Genomic DNA, 24,222 nt, shown 5'->3' with positions numbered 1-24,222 from the left:
TAAGATAAAATACCGATAGATTCAGTCAGCATCAAATTCCATTGTCCAGTAAATCTACATTTAACAGGATGAAAGAATCTGTGTGAAAAGCATGAGAAGCTGCATCTGGAAATGCAGTGAATGCCTCTCCTTTCTTTAGAAACAAGAGAAACGGGTGGGGAATTTTGGCAAAATTACCTGTGGCGAGTTCCCTGACGTGGCATAATAAAACTTCCCATAGAAATTCCCTAAGAACATAAGATTGGCCATCCTGGGTCAGACCAGTGGTCCAACTAGCCCAGTATCCTGTCTTCTGACAGCAGCCAGTGCCAAATGATTCAGAGGGAATGAACAGAACAGGATAATTTTGAGTGATCCATCCCCTCCATCCAGTCACACAGCATCTGGCAGTTGGAGGTTTAGCGATTGTGTCCTTGACCATCTTGTTGAACAGACATTGATGGACCTATCCTCCATGAAGATACCTAATTCTTTTTTGGGCCCAGTTATGCTTTTGGCCTTCGCAATATCCCATGGGAATGAGTTCCAAGAAGTACTTCCTTTTGTTTGTTTTAAACCATCTGTCTATTCATTATGTTAGGCAACCCCTAGCTCTTGTGTTACGTGAAGGAATAAGTAACACTTCCTTATTCACTTTCTTCACATCAGTTAAGATTTGATAGACCTTTATCATATCTCCCCCTTACTCATCTCTTTTCTAATAGCTGAACAACCCTAGTCGTCTTAATCTCTTCATATGAAAACTGTTCCATACCCCTAATCCTTTTTGTTGCCTCTCTCTGCACCTTTTCCAGTTCAAATATATCTTTTCTGAGATGGGGCAAACAGAACTACATGCAATATTCAAGGTGTGAGTATACCATGGATTTATATAGTGCCATGATATGTTTTATTATCTATCCCTTTCCTAAAGGTTGGCTAATGTTCAATTAGCTTTTTTGATTGCTTCCACACATTGAGTGGATGTTTTCAGAGAACTATCCATAATGACACCAAAATCTCTTTCTTGAGTGGTAACAACTAATTTAGACCCCACCATTTTGTATATACAGCTGAGATTTTTTCCAGTGTGCATTACTTTACACTTATCAACACTGAATTTCATCTGCCATTTTGTCACCCAGTTTAGTGAGACTCCTTTGAAACTCTTCAGAATCATCTTTGGACTTATGAGTAATTCTGCACGGTCTGTAAATTTTGCCACCTCACTATTCACCCCCTTTTCCAGATCGCTTATGAATATGTTGAGCAGTACAGGATCCCAGTACAGATCCTATGGTAACTGAGTCTACTTATACACTTTAATGAGCAGTGGCACATGAGTCCGCAAACAGAGCTGTAAACAGAGGCATTTGAGTGGGAGTCCTGTTGGAGGAGAAAGGAGGTGGCAAGACCCTGATCCTTAGTGGCAGTCAGTGAGTTTTTGTGGGTGATGTGTGCTTTTTCTGTTTTCTGTTCAGTTTGCAGAGGCTGTTAGGTGCAGTATGATCTGAGAGAAGCAGAGCCCTGATTAGGGAATGGGGCTTCTCTGATTAGGGGGCCTATAAAAGACAGCCAAGCAGCCAGCCAGTGGCATAGGAGACAGCAAACTGAGCTATAAACAGGGGAATATGAGTGGGAGTTTGTAAAGGGAGTGGTGTGTCTGGTGTTCTGGTATTGTTTGGGTTTTTGGTTTGGTTTTGTTCGTTTTTCTTTTTCCTTGACAGGACTTGAGGTGGGAAGGCTATGACAGACACAGAGGCAGCAGTGGGAGTGAACCAAGCAATGGAAGAGACAATGAAGATGACCAGATGCAGAAGCTGCAGGATGTACAGTATCCTAGAGCGGGTACTTGAAAAGAGTTTCGTTTGTATGAAGTGCTGCTTGATAGAGCAGATGGAAGAGAAGATCCGAGGTTTGGAGATGCAGGTGGAAACTATGGTAGAGTTTCGAAGGGGATTCGAGCAGATGATGGAGGGAAGGCAAGAGGAGGCTGAACGGAAAAGTCAAGACAGCTGCAAACTGGACTAAAGAACTCTGAGGGGAGACTGCTGGGTGAGGAAAGTGGCCAGTGGAAGCATGTGACTACAAGAACCAGGCAGAGGAAAAACGACAGGCTAGTGAGGAATAAACAGAGCCCAGGAACAGATTTGCTGAGTTGGACAATGTAAAAGGCGAACAGCAGGCCGTAACTGAAAGAGGGAGGGCAAGGAAGAAGAGAAGAACGGCCAGTCCTATGGGAAGAGTCAGTCAGTGGAGCTACCCGAAGTTCAGAGCCCCAAGAGAATACAGGTTGACTTGCGGAAGATTGTAAGGGAGAATAAAAGACAAGAGGATTTGCAGCCAGAAAGAACAGGAGGAAGGCTGGAGAATATCACCATCACAAGGAAAGAGAGGTCTATGTGATTGGTAACTCTCTACTAAGAAGAACAGACAGGCCTGTCACCAGAGCTGATCGGGAAAACAAAGGGTGTGCTGTCTGCCAGGAACTAAGATACGGGATGTGGACCTGAGGCCGAAGAGGATCCTAATGGGAGCTGGAAAGAATCCACTGATCGTCTTTCACGTGGGAACAAATGACACAGCTAGATTCTCACTGGAACGTATCAAGGGAGACTATGCCAGGCTGGGGAAGATGCTTAAGGAAATGGAGGCTCAGGTGATCTTCTGTGGGATTCTACTTGTCCCTAGCACACAGACAAGATTATGGTGATCAACAGATGGCTCAGGCAGTGGTGCTATAAGAAGGGCTTTGGGATGTTTGACCACTGGGAAGAATTCATGGACAGAGGATTGTTCTCATGGGGTGGACTCCACTTAAGTAGAGAGGGAAACAGACTTCTGGGACAGAGGTTGGTACAACTGAAAAAGAGCTTTTAATTAGGAATTTGGGGGAAATGCTCATGAAGTCTCCACACCTTATTCTAACATGGAGCAGGAGGAAAATCAAATAAGAAAGGGTACAGCAATGGAACAGCAAGAAAGGAACAGCAGTGGGTAGGAGAATGGACATTAAGAGGACAGATAGTGCTGACACCAACAAAGCTAACAGTCAGGTAGGTGATACTGGCAGTAGAATGACTGTACCCAATCAAGCAAGGAATGTGGGAAAAGCCAAACAGCAACAATTAAGATGTTTGTACACCAATGCAAGGAGCCTGGGTAACAGAATCGAGAAACTAGAACTACTGGTACAGGAAGTGAAACCAGATATTTTATAGGGATAATAGAAACATGATGGAATAATAGTCATGATTGGAGTGCAGGTATTGAAGGGCATGGGCTGTTCAGGAAAGCCAAAAAAATGGTAAAGGTGGTGAAGTAGCATTATAGATTAATGATGAGTTAGACTGTAAAGAAATTAGAAGTGATAGAATGGATAAGACAATCTGTTTTGGGCCAAAATCACTTTTGGGGGTGGCGAAGAGCTACTAGAGGGTCCCCTGACATAGTGCTTGGGGTATGCTACATATCTCCAGGATCTGATAAGGATATGGATAGAGACCTATTTAATGTTTTTAATGAAATAATTACTATTAGGAATTGTGTGATTATGGGAAACTAACTTCCCTGAAATAGACTGGAGGACACATGCTACTAATAATAGTAGGGCCCAGATTTTCCTGGATGTGAAAACTGACAGATTTCTTCACCAAATAGTCACTGAACCAACAAGAGGTGAAGCCATTTTAGATTTGGTATTGGTGAGTAGTGATGACCTCACATAAAAACTGATTGTAGGGGATAATCTTGGTTGGAGTGATAATGAGCTAATTCAGTGTAAACTAAATGAAAAGAAACAAAAATAGATCTGCAACAAGGGCCCTTGATTTCAAAAGGGCAAAAACTTTTCAAAATTAAGGGAATTAGTTAGGAAAGTGGACCAGACTTGAGAACTCAAGGATCTTAACATGCAGGAGGCTTGGAAGTACTTTAAATCAAAGTTGCAGAAAACAATCTAAAGCCCAAAAAGAAGAGGAGGACTTGTGGCACTTTAGAGACTAACAAATTTATTTGAGCTTAAGCTTTCGTGAGCTACAGCTCACTTTGAGCATAAGCTTTTGTGAGCTACAGCTCACTTCATCCGATGAAGTGAGCTGTAGCTCACGAAAGCTTATGCTCAAATAAATTTGTTAGTCTCTAAAGTGCCACAAGTCCTCCTTTTCTTTTTGCGGATACAGACTAACGCGGCTGCTACTCTGAAATCTAAAGCCTGCATCCCAAGAAAGCAGAAAAAATTCATAGGGAAAGGCTGCAGACCAAGCTGGATGAGCAAGTATCTCAAACAGGTGATTAACTGAAAGCCTACCAGGAATGGAAGATGGGTTTGATCAGCAAGGAAAGCTACCTCTTGGAGGTCAGAAAACGTAGCGATAAAGTGAGAACTGCCAAAATCCAAGCAGAGCTGGACCTTCAGGAAATTAAAACCAATATTAGAATGTTCTATAGCCATATAAATAAAAATAAAACAAGGAAAGAAGAAGTGGGACCTCTAAGGAGGATGTTTGAGGATGGGGTAGAGATTAAAGATAATCAAGGCATGGCCCAACACCTAAACAAATACTTTGTCTCCATTTTTTTTAACAAGGCTAATGAAGAGCTTAGGGAGAGTGGCAGGCTGGCTAATGGGAGCAAGGATATTGAAAATAGAAATTACCACATCCAAGGTGGAAGTCAAACTCAAACAGTTTAAGTTTTAGTTTAATGGGACTAAATTGGGGGGACATGGATAATCTCCATCCAAGAATATTAAACTGGCACATGAAATTGGCACATGAAATTGCAACCCCAATAGCAAGGACTTTTAGTGAATCTGTAAACTCAGCAGTCATACCCTATGACTGGAGGATTGTTAATACAGTAAAAGCTGTTTTATTGGGCATGTTGGGGGGTGCCCAATAAGTGAAAAATGCTGGTTAACTAAGAGGGAGGAAATTTGGGTACGGAAGGGAGTGCAGGGCTGGGGGTTCGGGTGCAGGCTCTGAGAGGGAGTTTGGGGCACGGGAGGGGGTGCTGGATCTGGCGGCGCTCACCTTGGGTTGCTCCCTGCAAGCGGCGATCTCTCCTGGCTGCTCATAGGCGGAGGTGTGGCAGGTGGCTCTGCGTGTTGCCCCTGCCCTGAGCTCTGGCTCTGCAACTCCCATTGGCCAGGAACTGCGGCCAATGGGAGCTGTGGGGGTGGTGCCTGCGGGTGGAGACAGCATGCAGAGCCGCCTGCCACACCTCTGCCTAGGAGCAGCCAGAACAGGTCGCCGCTTGCTGGGAGCTGCCTGAGGTGAGTGGCCCCCAGATCTGGCATCCTGCACCCCAAGCCCCTTTCAGCACCCAAACTCTGTCTCAGAGTCCTTGCTCCGCACCCCTTCCCACACCCCAACCCCGTGCTGGCCCCACACCAACCAAACTATAAACCGGACTTTCAATGAAGATCAGAAATGCTGGTTTATAGAGCTTTCTGGTTGGTGAAGTGCCAGATAAAATAGCTTTTAATGTATATTTTTAAGTAAGGGGAAAAAGATGATCTGGAAAACTAAAGGCTGTTAGTTTGACCTCAATGGTATGAAAGGTCTTGGAACAAATTTTGAAAGAGAAAGTAGTTAAGGACAGAGAGGTAAATGGTAACTGGGATAAAATACAACATGGTTTTACAAAAGGTTGATTGTGCCAGACTAACCTGATCTCCTTTGAGAAGATAACTGATTTTTTAGGCAATCTACCTTGATTTCAGTAAGGCATTTGATATGGTTCCACATGGGAAATTATTAGTTAAACTGGAGAAGATGGGGATTAATATGAGAATTGAAAAGTGAATGAGGAACTGGTTAAAAGGGAGACTACAATGGGTCATACTAAAAGATGAATCATCAAGCTGGAAGGAGGTTACTAGTGGAGTTCCTCATGAACTAGTCTTGGGACCAAACTTATTTAACATTTTTATTAATGGGAGTGTGCTAATAAACTTTGCAGATGACACAAAGTTGGGATGTATTGCCAATATGGAGGAGGACTGGAATATCATACAAGAAGATCTGGATGACCTGGAGAATTTGAGGAATAAATGGGATGAAATTTAATAGTGCAAAGGGCAAGTCATGCACTTAGGTACTAACAGTAAGAATTTTTGCTAAAAGTTGAAGACTTATCAGTTGGAAGTGACAGAGGAGGAGGAAGACTTGGGTGTATTGGTTGATTCCAGTATGACTTTGCGTCGCCAATGTGCTGTGGTCATGAAAAAGCCTAATGCAGTCCTAGAATACATCAGGCGAGGTATTTCCAGTAGAGACAGGGAAGTGCTAGTACCATTATGCAAGGCATTGGTGAGACCTCATCTCGAATACTAGGTGCAATTCTGGTCTCCCATGTTTAAGAAAGTTTAATTCAAACTGGAACAGGTCCAGAGAAGGGCTACTAGGATGATGTGAGGAATGAAAAACCTACCTAATGAGAGGAGACTCAAAGAGCTTGGCTTGTTTAGTCTAACCAAAAGAAGGCTGAGGGGAGATATGACTGCTCTCTATTAATACATCATAGGGATAAATACCAGGGAGAGAGATGAATTATTTAAATTAAGCGCTATTGTGGACTCAAGAACAAATGGATGACAACAAGTTTAGGCTTGAAATTAGATGAAGGTTTCTAACCATCAGAGGAGTGAAGTTTTAGAACACCCTTCCAAAGGGAGCTGTGGGGGCAAAAAACCTGACTGGCTTCAAGACCGAGCTTGATGTGTTTGTGGAGGGGATGGTATGAGGAGACTGCCTACAGTGGCATCTCCAATAACCAGTGATGGGACGCTAGATGGGGAGGGCTCTGAATTACTACAGAGAATTCTCTCTCAGGTGTCTGGATGGTAGGTCTTATTCATGTGCTCATCATATTTGGTTGGTCATCATATTTGGGGTCAGGAAGGAATTTTCCCTTGGATCAGGATTGGCAGAGACCCTGTTTTTTTGTTTTTGCCTACCTCGACCGCATGGGGCATGGGTGACTTGCAGGGTTAAACTACTGTAAATGGTGGATTCCCTGTAACTTGATTTGAGAACTTCAGCAACTCAGCCAGAGGTTACGGGTCTATTACGGGGTGGGTAAGGTTTTGTGGCCTGCTATGTGTGGGAGGTCAGACTAGATGATCATGATGGTCTCTTTCTGGCCTTAAAGTCTGTGAGTCTGAGAGTCATTAAATACTAATTAGCTTGTTAACATCAACTGCTTTTGCTGGACCAAACTGATAGTAAACCAAACCAAACAAACCTAGCAGCCATAATGAGTCACACCACCTGATTTAGCACTTATACCCTGATTTTTAAGAATCATAGCAAATGTCTTATCTAGAGAATCAACTTTATTCACTCAAATTTAACTACTTGCTGAAAGAGAGGGCTGAGACCCTGACCATAGCATCTTCTGTGTTCTTGAGGAAGTCACTTGCCATCTGAAAAATGGGGATAATACTTATCAGAAGGTGTTGTGACGATTAAATAGACAGTGTTTGTAAAGCACTTTAAATCTGAAAATGATGCTCTGCCACAGAAAAACATTGTGGAAGAGAGAAAATTTCCTTGGGGGAAACTTCACACACATCATCCCCTAGTGAAGGAGAGGCTTTCAGTGGTTAGAGAGAATGGTCCTATAATCACACAGATGTCCCTTGTTGTTATTAATCACGTTTATTACAGCGATGCCTAAGGGTCAACCAAAAGAGGGGCCCTATTGTGCTAGGCGCTGAACAAACACAGAGCAGTAGACAGTCCCTGCTCTGAAGAGTTTACAGTCCAAATAGACAAGACAGACACAGGGTAGGGGGCAGGGTACAAAGAGTGAACAATGTGATGGCAGCAAACAGCATGTTAGTTCCAACTCCCTCCCATCCACACACAAAACCATCTCACCCCAAGGTTAGTGGTGCTTTCAACCAAGTCTAGCTAGCTTGTATGGGGCTAGAGGCTAAAACCTGAGTGAGGCCTTCACTTAGGCTGGTAACTCGCCTATTTTGCAGTGAGGATATAGGCTAAATCATTCGAGTGCTGACGGTTCTCCAGAGCCTTCATACTTCCGTCTATGCCCAGAAGGACAGACAAGTTCTCCTACAATTCACTAAAAAAAGAACCATAGAGTGGCTCAGTTTACTGCAGCACAAAGAATAATGGGATATAACCCTACAAGTCCTAGTGACACACACAGGTGAGCACAGCACCAGTGAGGACCCAGCAACTTGGGTATGGCTTTGCAGTGTGGCTGTTCACATACAGGTTAGGCTAACTCCAGTGCTCAGACCTAGGTACTGATCATCCAAGTTAACTGCAGTGTATACATACTGAGAGGGTGAGCCTCTGCACCTCTCCCTAGGTTCTTTCTCCACCAGCAACATGGCTTTTGCATGCCGTAGCTGATTGCCTATGTGTTTCCCACCAGGATCATAGAAGGCACAGAGATGGAGTTAATACAGCAAGAATGTGTGATAGAAATTCTCTGGCCTTGCCAAAGAATGATACCATGTAGAACAGTTACACCTTCAACTAGCCACTCCCCTTCCAAATCCTTAGAGCTGCAATTGGGGAATGTTCTTGCAAAGGTGCCTCCAAAGGCTTGGAGAAAAAGAACCAAGTCAGGGTGGCTCTGCTCTGCTGTTTGTGACATAATAGGGGCACAAATATCGAGGAATTTCTGCTACCTTTCATTCTTTCCACAAAATACAACAGGGGGAGTCAAAATATAAAGCCAAGTTCTAACCTCCTGATAAAAGAGCTGTCCAATATTGCACTCGGAGTGTTAACAGACCTTCAGCTGTAGCAGTAACCACCTCCCAAACAGCCACATTGCTCTCCTTAAAGTCTTAAAACAGCTGGGATAACTCAGTCTTTATAGAAAACAGCACCCAGTTTCACAGAGCTACAAGTTTATGGCCATGAGCATAATCATTCTTATTACCCCTCGCCCAGAATTCTCCCCGCCCCCAACCTTACCCTGTTCAACACAGAAATAGAAAGTCACCATTTCAGTTTAATTGAGAATAACTGTATGCACTTTGCTTTTACCTTCTGTGTTGGGTTTTTTCATTTCTTCCACCCTAATTAGTTTCTTTCTGACTCTGCGAGTAGAGTTAACCAGCTTGTGCAACCTCTTAAACTTCACCGATTCCTCTGTTTCATCATCCGATTGTTCTCTTGACTGGCAAAGAAACAAAGGGAATGTTAATAACGTAATTGTTCCATGGGTTGCTCCGTGAAGTCAAGTTAACCCAACCCAGCTGCCGCTCTGTGTCAAAGCAGCTCTGTAACAGGGGTTATATTCTCCACCCAGGTCAGAGAGAAGCGTTGAAATTATTGACAGGTTTCAAAGTGCATAACATACCATTTTGACTTCTAATTCTGTGCAACGGAAGGTCCTAAAAGCACTGAAATACATTGCTGCCCTTGTCTTCCTTTCCATGCATTGTGTAATAACTACTTTCACGTCTTCTTTCAACGCATTGCAGGCAGGGCTCTCTTACCATACCAGTTACGCTCCTGTGGTTTGGGTCAGGCACTGGTTTGTCTGGCCTGTCGGAACTTGCCATTTAAACTTGGTAATAAACAGCTTCTCCAAACTGAAACTCTATCATTGACTTTTTCCAGTCTTCCCAGAAAATTAAAACCAGCAGTACAAGAAGGGGACGGAAAGGAAGAGACTTCATTCTCTGTCTCGTTCATTAGTTACATGCTGCCACAGCTACAAAATCTTCTCTCTCCTCCTCCCACTATCCCACACTCCTTTTGAAGGCTCTCAAGGCTAGGCTTAGGATGGACACAGCATTCCTCCAACAATGACCAAGGGAAAACTCTGACCTTTTCAGATATACAGTATAGTCCATATTCCCCAGCATCCCGTTTCATTTTGCATCTGATCCATTATGCTCAGTTCCAGCTGTTTTCCCTCAAGTATCAAACATTACAGAGGCAAAAAAAAATTCACTCGCTCCAGCAGCAGACACACAACAAGCTGAAACAATTTATTCCTTGTGGACGAAATGAGGGTTCCAATTTTTGAGACAGATCCAACGTTCAATATGCTACTTCCTCTGTTTTAATCTATTTCAAATGTAAGAAGGGGGAGAGAGGGGAGGAAGGCACTCCAGCTCTTACAGTACAGGACTGGCACTGTATGCAGTGCATTCCAGCAAGCACTGCCCATTCCAGCTGGAGGGCTGCACAGATTGTATACCTTTGTCTTTGTGTATACCCCAACCAATTCATCACATTCTAAGGTCCAGCTCAAAAATTTTTATGCATCTTTCTCACAATGAACTTTATGTCAAACTGCATTATTTTCTTCTCATGAAAAAAAACCACCCTATTGTTACCTAACCATGAGCCTATTTAAAGGCAGGCAAAATAGGAGAGCTTATGGACTTTTAAAATATACATAAAAGTCAGAATGGAACAACATAAACCACAGGATAGGATGTCAAACGGCAAACACCTGGGTATATTTTCAAAGTTCACTGAGATGCCGCTTATTGAAAGTCAATGGGAATCCCTCATAGGGCCAAATTTTCTGCTGGTGCAATTCCTTTGAAGCCAGTGGGGTTGTGCCAGCAGAGCGTTTGACCCACATTCCTCAATTTACTTGATTAAAACAAAATTCACATTATTCTAAAATAAAAAAGACTAACTGGTCTGCTGGTCGGATGCTGTATGGCAATTCCAATGTTGCTAAACACAAGAATCCACAAGACCCAGTGAGTGCATTTATCATAGGGACCAATACAGTATGTAATTAGTTACCAAGTGAAAGATTATTATTTTAATACAATGAAGTAGGATAGCAGCAGACTGGTTTAAATCAAGGTAAATCATAGAATCATAGAATATTAGAGTTGGAAGAGACCTCAGGAAGTCACCTAGTCCAACCCCGTGCTCAAACCAAGACCAACACCAACTAAATCATCCTAGCCAGGCTTTATCAAGCCAGGTCTTAAAAACCTGTAAGGATGGAGATTTCACCACCTCCCTAAGTAACCCATTCCAGTGCTTCACCACTCTCCTAGTGAAATAGTGTTTCCTAATATCCAGTCTAGACCTCCCCCACTGCAACTTGAGACCACTGCTTCTTATTCTGTCATCTGACACCACTGAGAACAGCCTAGCTCCATCCTCTTTGGAACCCCCCTTCAGGTAGTTGAAGGCTGCTATCAAATCCCCCCTCACTCTTCTCTTCTGCAGATTAAATAACCCCAGTTCCCTCAGCTTCTCCTCATAAGCCATGTGCCCCAGCCTCCTAATAATTTTCATTGCCCTCCGCTGGACTCTCTCCAATTTGTCCACATCCCTTCTGTAGTGGGAGGACCAAAACTGGACACAATACTCCAGATGTGGCCTCACCAGTGCTGAATAGAGTGGAATAACTACAGACCGGTCAGCCTCACTTCAGTCCCTGGCAAAATCATGGAGCAGGTCCTCAAGGAATCCATTTTGAGGCACTTGGAGGAGAAGAAGGTGATCAGGAACAGTCAACATGGATTAACCAAGGGCAAGTCATGCCTGACCAACCTGATTGTCTTCTATGATGAGATAGCTGGCTCTGTGGAGAGGAGGAAAGCCATGGATGTGATGTATCTTTACTTTAGCAAAGCTTTTGATATAGTCTCCCATGGTATTCTTGCCAGCAAGTTAAAGAAGTATGGATTGGATGAACGGACTACAAGGTGTATAGAAAACTGGCTAGATGGTCAGGCTCAACAGGTAGCGATCAACGGCTCGATGTCTAGATGGCAGCCGGTATCAAGTGGAGTGCCCCAGGGGTCGGTCCTGGGGCCGGTTTTGTTCAACATCTTTATTAATGATCTGGGTGATGGGATGAATTGCACCCTCAGCAAGTTCGCAGATGACATTAAGCTGGGGGGAAAGGTAGATATGCTGGAGTGTAGGGATAGGGTTCAGAGTGACCTAGACAAATTGGAGGATTGGGCCAAAAGAAATCTGATGAGGTTCAACAAGGACAAGTGCAGAGTCCTGCACTTAGGAAGGAAGAATCCCATGCACCACTACAGGCTGGGACTGACTGGCTAAGCAGCAGTTCTGTGGAAAAGGACCTGGGGATTACAGTGGACGAGAAGCTAGATATGAGTCAGCAGTGAGCCCTTGTTGCCAAGAAGGCCAACGGCATATTGGGCTGTATTAGCAGGAGCACTGCCAGCAGATTGAGGGATATTTGTTTGATTAAAAGCAACAGCAGAGTCTGACCAGCAGAACTTTCCTACCAAGCAGGAGAGTGTGTGGCACAGAATATATATCTATTTTTTTTTTTTGTAGGGGAGAAAGACTGTTAATACCTTATAGATTAGGCCTTATACATCTGCCATTACAAGTGATAGTCACAAGAGCTGATCTGGATTTTTTTCAGTTAATAACACTTTTGCTGGAAAATGCTGATTCTTTGAAACTGAAATTGCTTATGGAAAAGGATTGGGTTTGACAAATTTCCCATTTTGAAAGCAACTTTGAAAAAGGTATTGAAATTGTTGAAACAGGACATTTTGGTATTTTCTAAACAAAAAGTTCAAATTTTTGGTTTGAAATGGCTTTTCATTTTGAAATGTAAATTCATTTATAATTTTAAAATGTGAAAAAATTAAAAAAAGGTCAAAATTGGAGCCAAATGTGTCAAAATGATCAAAATAAAATATTTTGATTGACCTAATCCTCTTCTCTCTCTTCTTATTTTTTGGTTCACAAAATTTTTCAACATTTCAACTTTTCATCCCAATTTGGGATGGGAAAAAATGTTCAAAGTCTCAACATTTCTCACAGGCTCGGAAAATCATTTCCCACCCAGCTCTAGCAACCGTTCTCCCACAGGCTTTTTCAGTGCTGCTTGCTATCGAAGTCAGATATATCTTCTTAAGTCTTTCAACATATTGTAACAATACAAAAGTATAGGCACAATCTCTGGATATTCGGGGAGACCTTTGCAAAGTGTTGTCCTGAGGTGGAACAATTTTATAGGTAACGAAGGAAATCTATGTTACAATCAATGGTTTCCTGCAGGGAAAGGTCCCACAGCAAGCAAGGCTAGCAATCAGAAAGGGCACTTTATGCAGTCAACATGGTAGGTGTCCCACACAGAGGTCAGAGCGCGCTTACAGTACAATGAGTCTATAAATGTTTTATTGCTACATGTATAAGGCTATCCTATTACACTAAATTTCAGCGTAGTTAACCCTTTCTGTACAGCAAATAGAGGCATTTAATATGCATAATACCCTGACTCTTAAGTAACCTTATTAAGAGGCCTTCCTGAATATTCCAAAGGGAAAACAAATGGATTTACAGTACTGTAAATAGAAACAACCCAATTTCCATCCTTGCTGCTTCACATTTTTTCCATCCAAAAGCCCATATGGCTCAACTTTAATTATTTTGGCTAATGCTGTATGTAGTAATTCTGTGGTGAATGCTTAAGTGTTTCATTTCTAGTTTCCATGGCAACATTACATCAGATTGCAGACAGCTGGCTCCACAGTTTTAAGCCATAACAAATTGACCAAGCCAATACAAAAAATTATACATGCTTTAAAGGGACAGTGCACCATTCTGCTGCCAGTGGAATAGAGCAAAGCCTATGGGGCCTATTTGGCACTAATGCTTGGGCGGAGTTTCCTTTCTCAGCTTCTTTTGGAACAAGTGCATCTTTGACACATCTGCAATGTTCTAATAGCAAAGAAACTGGGCCAGTTTGGAGAACTCTATTACACAACCGCACGAAGGGCTACAGGGAAACTGGAATTAAATTAACAGCATCTGTAAATACCAAGGACTGCATACAGAGAACTGCAACAATCATGCATTGAATGACTGGAAAAGTATAACTCCAAGTTGTACCTGCAGCCTCAGCTCTTTTTTGGAGAGCAAGTGTGACCATAATACTGTGAAAAATGTTCTTGAAACCCTAATTGTGCCATTACCTTTGCTGTGCTCTACGCCCAGAATGTCCTCCTTGATTCTGTACCCCACGCAACCTCCCCTTCTTCCTTCAATAGCTATTCTCAAAAACCATATTTTCCCACGATCCCTTAAACCAAAATTAGAACAATTTTAAAAGTAGTTGTTTAAAAAAAGTAATCAAGGGACTAAAATAAGCACTGCATCCCCATAACTTACTGTCCTCCACCCCACCTACCTCCTCCTCCTATGACTTTTTTATGCTGTCAATTTAGAACGTAAGTTCTTTGGGCCAAAGATATGTACCTTGTTCTAGATCTATGAAACACTACGCAGTCCATTTTAGGCGGTATATAAATAATAATAGTGAACAATCCTAACTTCCCCGCTTGAATTAGATCTTTACAAAGCATGTTCACATTTATGAGGGTATATGGAATTATTGGACTAATATAAAACAGAAGTAGCTAACACTCTGCAGGGAAATTTTTGGGATCACTTCAGGGTTTTAGAGGCATTCTTTGTAAAACACAATGTACGATTGCTTGCTAGCCCACTCCTAATAGAATAGAAGTATTTAAGAAATATCAGGGCTATGTCCAGATAAATCCAGCTTACTTGATTGATCTGCTTCAGCCCTGTAAACAAAAACATACATGATGTTTTACTCAAGCTGTATGAAACCATCTGGAAAGATATCAAACTTCTGAAATTAATTTCATGCCCTAGTAATAGTTTATTTCTTTACTGAACCAGAAAATCTCCCACCAAATCTCCAAATTTGAGCCCAAATTGCAATTGTGTTGGGACAGTCAGACAATTCTTGAGGGACAGAATGGGGCAAATACACAAATTCTATGTATGATGTGCCCGATAATTAACCACTTATTAGTCATTCCAGAACTCCGAGCCTGTCAAATCAAACAGATTTGCTGCTTGCGCTGGGAGACGTGGTTGCATATGTCCCTTCTCCCTTTTTCTCTAGAACAAGCTTTACGTCCTCCAGAAATATAATCATCTTACTATCGGGGCAGGGAAGAACCCCCCCCCCCCCCCCCAAAAGAAGTCCGACTATAGCCGGGGACAGGAAAATAGAACAGAAGAGTACAGAGTCCCAGGGAAAGGAAAAGAGGAGACAAGAAAAGCTCAGCATGTTATGCGGTGCCTAACAATAACCACAAAAGCCTTTTCTCTCTCTGAGACAGGAGGCACATCCTCTCCATATCATACCACATAATGACTTACCGGCTTCGGCATTTATAGGCCTACAGCTCAGTTCCGAATAATTCCCCCAAGTGATCAGCTCCTGCTCTGTCAGCTTTGTAACCCTAAAATTTAGGATTAGGCACTTCTTAAATACTATATTCGATTAGTATCCTGTGCACAAGACACCTCTTCTCCAGAGTTACATTATCAGTCATCACACTGACTCCGACTCCACTGCTTAATATGTAAAGAAGAAAAAAAGCATGTTGCTGGACTCAATTAGCTGCTTTCTGCTCACTGACTGATTCCCCCAGTTACTTGCTAGCTGCATAGCTTGCAAGAAAGGCATAAGTCATCAGCTCTAAGCAAATCTTCTATTCACCACAAGGAAAAAAGGGAGTGTTGTACATGGCAAACAATCCCTGTTTTCACTGACGAAGGCTTGCTGACCTCTTGCTGGCCTCCAGTTCCTTAATTACTGTCTATGGAATTTCAGTGAAAGAAAAAAAAAACATACAGAGAATCTGTGCAAAGCCAGGATAAGAACTGACACTCAAACACTACTGTTAGAGTGGAGGCTGTCTCTCTAGGAAACACAACTAAAACCTTTTACCAGGTTGGGGTTTGGTTTTTTTTATTCTTTTGACAAAAAGCCCCCCAGAGAGATCCCCACTGAAAAATAACCCTTGCCTGAACGTTATTGCTGAAATTATAGAATCTATTATTTAAAATAATCAATAAGCGAGAACTCAAATGTTCTTCCCTCACCCAGGTGCCATTTAAATTCTCTCCCAAATCTTACTGACCAAAATCTCAGTTTAGCTCAGATTATCATGATGCTCCTTCATCAGGCACTAGACCGTGCACATGAAAAGTGAGATCTCTCCCTTTTCTCCCAAGGCTGAGCTCAAATCTCTTGCCTCGTGCCTGATCTCCACATTTCCTGGGAGATAATCTGAGGGCTTGTCCACACGGAGACAGTGTACAGCAAGCTGGGTGTAAATCTACAGATACTACCAGGCCACGTGGACCCCATTACTGCCCACTAAAAGTTCCGTAGTGCACTTTGACTTACTGCCGTTTCAAGCAGCAGGAGCAGTACCGAGAATCTGGCCCTTTTGGTGTGTGCAACACTCTGTTCTTTCATGACCCATCTAGCCATCCGGACACTTTTTTACCTTCTCCATCTTAGTACCAATGACTATAAAGCCAAAGCTGTGCAAACAGAGCCCTTTCAGATCCACAGAAATCATGTAAACCTTTTTTCTGGTTTTGATTTGATGAGTTTCATACCCCCTGAGTTTTGCTTTTCACTTGAACCCCAAAAATCCAAGTAAAACTCAGCTGAAACTTCTTGAGCTTTGGGAGAGATGACTGAGTTTTCTCAGATATCCATGAGACACTGGCCAGCTTCACTTGAAATTTGTCCCAGATTCAAGCATGGGCAAAGCTGGCTCAAGTTTTGGGCTTGCAACTTCAGTTTTACCTGGTTTCAGGTTTCGTTAAGAACATTTCACAAAGCTAATCACAGCACAGGCTGTGTATGTAAAATTGGGTAGTGTTTGGATGTGATAATATGGACCATACTGAAAGGTTAGAAGAAAATTACTCCCGTCTTTACAAAAATTATAAGGGGTCAAAAATGTGTTTGCCACTTAGCAAAAGTAACTGTATAAATATAAAACATATAGTGCGAATTATCCCTAGCTTCAAAATTCAGTAACACCAGAGCTGAATTTGGACCAGTATTACTTATGAAGAAATCAGAGGAGTTCACCAATGGCAGTCGGATGACACATTACACATTAGAGGGTGATGACATCGCCTGTTGAAATTAGTGGGAAATATTTGTCATATGTACCAAGAACAAATTAAAAAAATGTAATTCTCCTAGGTCGTCTGTTTATTCTGGAACAGTTGCTGAGGCAAGTTTCAAGATGTTAACTATTTGCAGGTTTTCAGTTAAAATAACTTTTTAGAACACATCTTTGACTGCTCCATTCATGAGCCAGATACTGCCACACTTCCTCCTGTTGAATAGTACCTTATACTAGGTAATTTGTCTAATTGATTTTAATGGGATGACATGCATAGTAATGTACCACTCAGCATGAGAGAGAGAGTGGCAGAATCAAGATGCATTTAATGTCTGTTAAAATAAAATGTCCTCCCTCATTCTCCCTCAAGGTCTAGTACATTTTTCATCAGCCCAAATAATACTGTATGTGAAACAGTGCTTCTAGCAATGGTATGTCTTAACAGCCTTTTGCGTGACATGTTTTGGCAGGGCTGAGGTGGCCTGGGGAGACTGCCATTCTTTCGAATATACTGTACTAAAAATTAATGGAGCTTAACGTCATCATCCATGAGAACCAGCTTCTTGGAATAGAATAAAAACCTCGAGCGAGAACAGTGAAGTGATTAAATGTAGTTACATTCATATCAAAGATGGTTCATAATAACAGAGGCCCCTTTAAGGCCTTGTCTATACAGGCAGTGGCATGTAGGGTTGTTGTAAATATAAAGGGAAGGGTAAACCCCTTTAAAATCCTTCCTGGCCAGAGGAAAAATCCTCTCACCTGTAAAGGGTTAAGAAGCTAAAGGTAACCTCGCTGGCACCTGACCAAAATGACCAATGAGGAGACAAGATACTTTCAAAAGCTGGGAGGAGGGAGAGAAACAAAGGGTCTGTGTCTGTCTGTGTGCTGCTTTTGCCAGGGACAGAACAGGAATGGAGTCTTAGAACTTTTAGTAAGTAATCTAGCTAGGTATGCGTTAGATTATGATTTCTTTAAATGGCTGAGAAAAGAATTGTGCTGAATAGAATGACTATTTCTGTCTGTGTGTCTTTTTTGTAACTTAAGGTTTTGCCTAGAGGGATTCTCTATGTTTTGAATCTAATTACCCTGCAAGGTACCTACCATCCTGATTTTACAGGGGTGATTCCTTTACTCCTATTTACTTCTATTTCTATTAAAAGTCTTCTTGTAAGAAAACTGAATGCTTTTTTCATTGTTCTCAGATCCAAGGGTTTGGGTCTGTGGTCACCTATGCAAATTGGTGAGGGTTTTTACCAAACCTTCCCCAGGAAGTGGGGTGCAAGAGTTGGGAGGATTTGGGGGGGGAGACGTGTCCAAACTACGTTTCCCAGTAAACCCAGTTAGAGTTTGGTGGTGGCAGTGGTTATTCCAAGGACAAAAGATAAAATTAATTTGTACCTTGGGGAAGTTTTAACCTAAGCTGGTAAAAGTAAGCTTAGGAGGTTTTCATGCAGGTCCCCACATCTGTACCCTAGAGTTCAGAGTGGGGAAGGAACCTTGACAAGGGTACAGGCACTACACTGGTGGTGTCCACACTTTAGTGTGTAGCTACACATGGCAATGAAAGGCTCTGGCGGGGGGTGGGAAGGGAAAGCAGCAGGTAAAGTTTCTGGCAGCTCACCTCTGCTGGAGCCTTTCCCCATTGCAGGGAGCTGTCAGGGCCTTTCCCTGCTGCCTTTCCCCTAGCAGAGCCTTCCCCCACGGTGGGAGAAGGCTCCATCAGCAGCACACTACACTGCTAAAAATAGCCGTGTAGATGGGGGAGGCACTGCTTGGGTGCAGAGAGCGTTATGTATGGTACATACCCTAAGGTTCTGGCATGTCTTTATTTGCCTAAGTAGTGCCTCACCTCTACACTGCTACTTATACCCGTGCTGGGGGCGGGATGCTGTATATGAACTCTACACGCCGCTGTAAGATTTGTGCAGCCCACAGATACCTTTAATGCGGGATGAAATAATTTAAATTCTGTTATTACAATATTTTTACAACAGTAAAATGATTAAAGGCACCATCATAAGCAAAATGAACACGCCAATCCTGGGGAAGGCAAGTGGCAATCAATATGAGCTCTATTAAAATTCTCTGTTGTACCATAAGTAAAGATTTGGCACGGGCCTGCCAAGTGGGGGAATGAAACACATGGATTTTGAAACTCTTGATTCCTGAGCTGAGCAAGACTTTGTTCCAGAAGTAACATGCTTAGTCTTCAAAGGCACAGGGTGGGGAGAGGGAAACCACATTACATTTACACCATCTCCTGCTGGCTGATTCATCTGCTGAGAATGGCATATTCCATAGAAAGAACTGTTAGCCAGCTGAATAGAAAGTAGGGGAATTAGGCAGCTGCCAGATGGGGAAAAGGATAGAAAGAACAAGGTAACATGAAGCCAGAAGGAGGAAATATTAATGAAGCCCCCCACCCCCCCATATAATGGCCTAATATCTTGTAGTAAATTAAGACAGCATGACCTTGTCCACATGATCAGAACTGTGCTAGCTACCACTATGTTCAAATACAGTTGTTGCCTGGTGGCTTCTAATCCTTTTTATTTTTAGCAATATTAACAGGATTTTTTTCTTAGACTTCTTACAAATTAATTATATAGGGCCATATCCAGCACTAGCATAAGAATGTGCAACTCCTGCTGAAAGTCAATGGGAGTTTTGCTGGGCTACCCATCAGCTGAGTTGCCTCATATTCAATAGTTTAGCATAAGCATGTTGTTAGAAAATAAAAATTCCTTGTAACAATGGTCAGGGAAACACTACAGCCCTACAAGCCTCAATGGCGATTAAACCTACAAATAGCGAGGCAAATGATCACAGCATGGAGATGGCCTCCATGGTAATCTGTAACGGCAAAAAAACTGATTAAGTTTTATTTTTAACCCTAACCCAAATAGGCATTTCTTGTAAGTTTTAGAAATGCTCTGGAAAATTTCAGACTGAAAGGGAAAAAATACGTGTTTTTAAAAGCCAAGTATTAACAAATCTTTGATTAACTCCTGCTATGTTATCATCACCACACAGTACTCACAAAACTTTCAAACACTGAATTGCTCACTGGAACCTAAAATGCTGATTTGTGTTTCTCTTGTTAATGTTCCCATAGGTTACTACACCCATGAGGCAATAAAGGTCAGGTCTTTTGTTATGCTGTAGTTCTTTAGCCAACCTCACTAGGACCTAATTGTGAGCTGCTGAGCCTGTGATGTCAGTGAGAGATGAGGGCATTCAGCACTTTATAGGATGACGTCCTATGTTCTACATGTAATCTGGGAATTCAGTGCTATGACTATAAAGCTAGACTTGACAATTACAGACTCTTTCTTTGTTATAACTATTTCTAAGCATTGCCAATATTATAAGGAGGTGCAGAGGCATTAAATCACATCAGTGCATGCTGGAACTAACAAACCTGTGTTGAAACTGGACTAAGCACAGTACAGTGTAAAAACAAAAAGCTCTGCGTTCATCCAAAAGCATGCTCAGCTTTCACTACTTGAAAGACTATGCCAGCCCTTGATGGACCATAAGCTCCTCAAGAAACAGTACAACACAAACATCCACTTGCACCCTCTAGCTTTTCATGGAGAAAATCTTCTTGCATAAACTTAGAAGTCTCCATTTGTTAGAGACAATAATGTGCTTGCTCTAATGCCTGAAAGTTCATACTCTCTAGGACAAAATCATTTTTCAAAATGTTAAAGCTATCCATCTATGTATGTCAGTATCACCTTGTACACTGTAGTGCCTGAAACAATTACAAATGATACATATTCCTCATTCCCTCATTTGCTAATAATAAATACAGACTGTGAATATTCACTGGCTTTTAATTTACTTCCAATTAGTTTAAATGACTATATTACAACATAAAGAGCTGGGCTTTTTTCCTGGTTACTATAATATAGTGTCTCAGATTATTAGTTGAAGGTTTCAGGAATCCATCTGTAACAAGACTAAAATCAGTAGAAATTTTTAAAGGATTGCTGCATTTGGAAAGTATCAGCAGTCTTAATCATTACAATGCTGTTACATAGTACAGCATAACAGATTTACCGTCATTATTTTTCTTAGATATTGGGACAGAATTGGTTTTAAAGAAATTATACTGTAATTTTTCAACTTCTTTATATTTATCAACCAATATAACAGTAACTGTAATGCTAAGAGCCAATTCTAATAGTAGCCTTTTATTTGACCATGTTTTATTCCAACAGTTTTATAAAAGGGGGGCAGGTGCATGCATAATTCCTGATTTAACATTTTAGAACCTCTTTAAATAGAAATTTAATTATAAATTGGAAAAAAGATACATAGGAATTGCCATAGTGGAGCAGTCCTGTGGTCCAGCTAGTCGAGTACCCAGTCTCTGATAGTGGCCAGATACAAAAATCAATGCTTGACATTCTTTTAAATTTTAGGCCCATTAAACTATGTAGTAAAATGAAGCATGTCCTTTGTGAAAAACGATAAAGAATGAAAACAGCAATAGCACCTTTGGTACTCACTGGAGCTATTTTCTGTGGGGACTCTATTTCCTCTTATTAAGAAATGCATTAGCATAAGATGGATAACAGCAAAAATCAAGTAGGAAGCTTTTCTAAAAAATGGCTTTGCCGTAGATGGTGATTTGCATTATATACCTTAGGAGTTAGTCCTGGTCTGCTGACATGCTTTACAAAGAAAATAAGTGAGTGGGTTAATTTAGTGCTGGTGAAAGGTGCTGAGCTGACAGCCCTGGAGAGCGAAGTCCTCTGTTTATTCAAAGGGCAGGTACAACAGAGATAGCAGCAGTGCTCTTTCCCCACTGATAACGGGGCTTCACTCCTGGCACCCCTTGTAGGAATGAAGGAGCAGTTCATTTTCTAGGCCTATTCATTCCTTGCTCTCTTTGCTGAGATTGACAAGGGCACCAAGCAGTATGGGAGGCTACAGGAGCATGGCGTGGTTAAAAGAGGAACCCTCTTCAAATGGAACTAGATAATCCCATTTTGAGTCTGTGCTAGCAAGTCGGATTTCTGTATGGCAGACAGCTCTTCCTTGATCAAAGTTGAAACAAAGTACAAACAATGCAGCCAGTGATAATGACGACTTAATTTAACTGATACCTAGAGAAAATGCCAGTGACGTTTATTAGTAGTCTCAGGCCTAGAGGGTATATTGTGGTGGGTACACTATCTGTCACAATACTCTCTCCCTAAAATCCACACAAAAACAAACAAAAGAAAAAGAACAAAAGATCATGACAACTGGTACCAGTTGGCAGTCTCAGCAGAGGTGCATGGAGAGGAAATTATGCCATATCATCCTAGTGATGGTTCTTTCAAGTCAGGGTTCAGGCACATTTGTAGAGCAGGGTAGGGAGCTATGCACTGCTATCTCCATGCTGTACTCCCACTTTAGATGAGCAGAAGATTTCAGTTTCCAGAGTTATCAAATAGGCCACTATCTTTGCAGAGCACAGAAGTCACATCAGTTAGCATACAAAAGAAAGCAATGTGGTCATGAAACCTTCCCTTTTCTTCACCCACTCTTTCCAACTCCTAGGAGGAGACAAATAAGCACTTATATAAAATCCAGAGAGGGTCTTGTTTGTAATCTGCACCTGCTTTATGTCCTAACACTTGGCAAGAGCCTGTCTAGGGATTTAATGAGACCAGCCTTTATTCCAGAAGAGACATGAAATTAAAATATTAAGATATATTTAAGTAAAATAATTAGAAATTCTACACTCGAGATGCCCTATCAAAAAGACAGCAACTATTTCCATAAAGCAGGGATATTGGCTTCCTATAGAAGTGAGTGATATACTTCCTGAAAAACAAACTGGTCACAGAGTAATGAGATTAAAAGGTAAACTGCATGAACCTGGCAGAGAACCAAGTCAGCTATGGCTTAGCAAATTTTAAAGAACACAAAACCTTACTATTAACAACCTAGAAACGACAGAAGGTAGCCTCCCTTCAGACACAAGAGAGATGACACTCCTGCCCTTTGCTGATTCATGATACCCTGTTTGGGAAAGCAAACAAGACGGAAGGTCCTCTCATGGATCAGTAACTGGTTAAAAGACCGAAACAAAGGGTATGAATAAATAGTCAGTTTTCAGAATGGAGAGAGGCAAATAGTGTTCCCCAGGGGTCTGTACTGTTCAATATATTCATAAATGATCTGGAAAATGGGAGAAAGAGAGGTGGCAAAATGTGTAGATGATAACTATCTTGAGTAACTTTCTAAGTCCAAAGCAGACTGAGAAGAGTTACAAAGGAATCTCACAAAACTGGGTGACTGGGCAACAAAATGGCAGATGGAATTCAATGTTGATAAATGCAATGTAATGCACATTGGAAAACATAATTCCAACTACTCAAACAAAATGATGGGGTCTAAATTATCTGTTACCACTCAAGAAAGATGTTGGAGTCATTATAGGTAGTTCTTTGAAAACATCCACTCAATGTGCAGCAGCAGTCAAAAAACTAACAGAATCTTAGGACCATTAAGAAAAGGTTAGATAATAAGACAGAAAATATCATAATGTCACTATATAAATCCATGGTATGCCATCTCAGTTCTAGTCATCCCATTTCAGAAAAGCTTTATTAGAATTGGAAAAAGTACAGAGAAGGTATGGAACAGCTTCCATATGAGGAGAGAGTAAAAATACTGGAACTGTTCAGCTTGGAAAAGAGCCAACTCTTTTTTTGAACACAGTTAAAAAAAGAATTAGATAAGTTACTGGAGGATAGGCTTATCAATGGCTATTAGCCAAGATGGTCACGGCTGCAATCCCATGCTCTGGGTGTCCCTAGCCTCTGACTGCCAGAATCTGGGAGTGGATGACAGGGGATGGATCACTCAATGGTTGTCAGTTCTGTTCATTTCCTCTGAAGCATCTGATACTGGCTCCTGTTGGAAGGCAGGATACTGGGCTATATGGACCATTGGTCTGACTCAGTATGGCCGTTCGTCTCTTCAATTACAACCTATATTTATGGGTACCACATCCCGAAAGAAAAATTTCCCAAAGCCCCTCTTCTGACCTTTGAACAAACCCCCAACCTCATTGTCAGAAAGAAGCTCCCCACAGGCGAGGACACACCAGCTCAAAACGGCACCACACCCTACAAGAACAATAGATGCACAACCTGAAGACATCTCTCCATTGCTATGATGATCAATACCCCCCCCCCACCACACATCTTTCACGATTCCTGAATCCTAAACATGACTATCACATCGTGTGGTGTACCCCATCCAGAGCATTAATGCTTCAACAACTCCTCTGTGTG

General features: G+C 41.8%; 1 protein-coding gene across 4 annotated transcripts in view; it reads right to left on the bottom strand.

Annotated features, from left to right (window-relative positions):
• SASH1 (SAM and SH3 domain containing 1) overlaps positions 1-24,222 on the bottom strand; it is a 172,362-nt gene that overhangs the window by 42,105 nt on the left and 106,035 nt on the right. For 2 of the 4 annotated variants that reach the window (XM_073337581.1, XM_073337582.1), the window contains exons 1-2: positions 15,141-15,424; positions 9,012-9,144 (exon numbers count right to left, since the gene is read on the bottom strand). In XM_073337581.1, the coding sequence (XP_073193682.1) occupies positions 9,012-9,144; positions 15,141-15,152 (145 nt within the window). In that variant the 5' untranslated portion in view covers positions 15,153-15,424. Of the gene's footprint in view, positions 1-9,011; positions 9,145-15,140; positions 15,425-24,222 lie in introns of those variants that run through there. The other 2 variants (XM_073337578.2, XM_073337580.2) reach the window with 1 other exon arrangement.

This window comes from Lepidochelys kempii, chromosome 3, assembly GCF_965140285.1.
Source record: "Lepidochelys kempii isolate rLepKem1 chromosome 3, rLepKem1.hap1, whole genome shotgun sequence".
NCBI classification, from domain to species: Eukaryota; Metazoa; Chordata; order Testudines; family Cheloniidae; genus Lepidochelys; species Lepidochelys kempii.
Note: the sequence above shows the minus strand (reverse complement) of the source record. Positions and strands in the feature narration are given on the sequence as shown.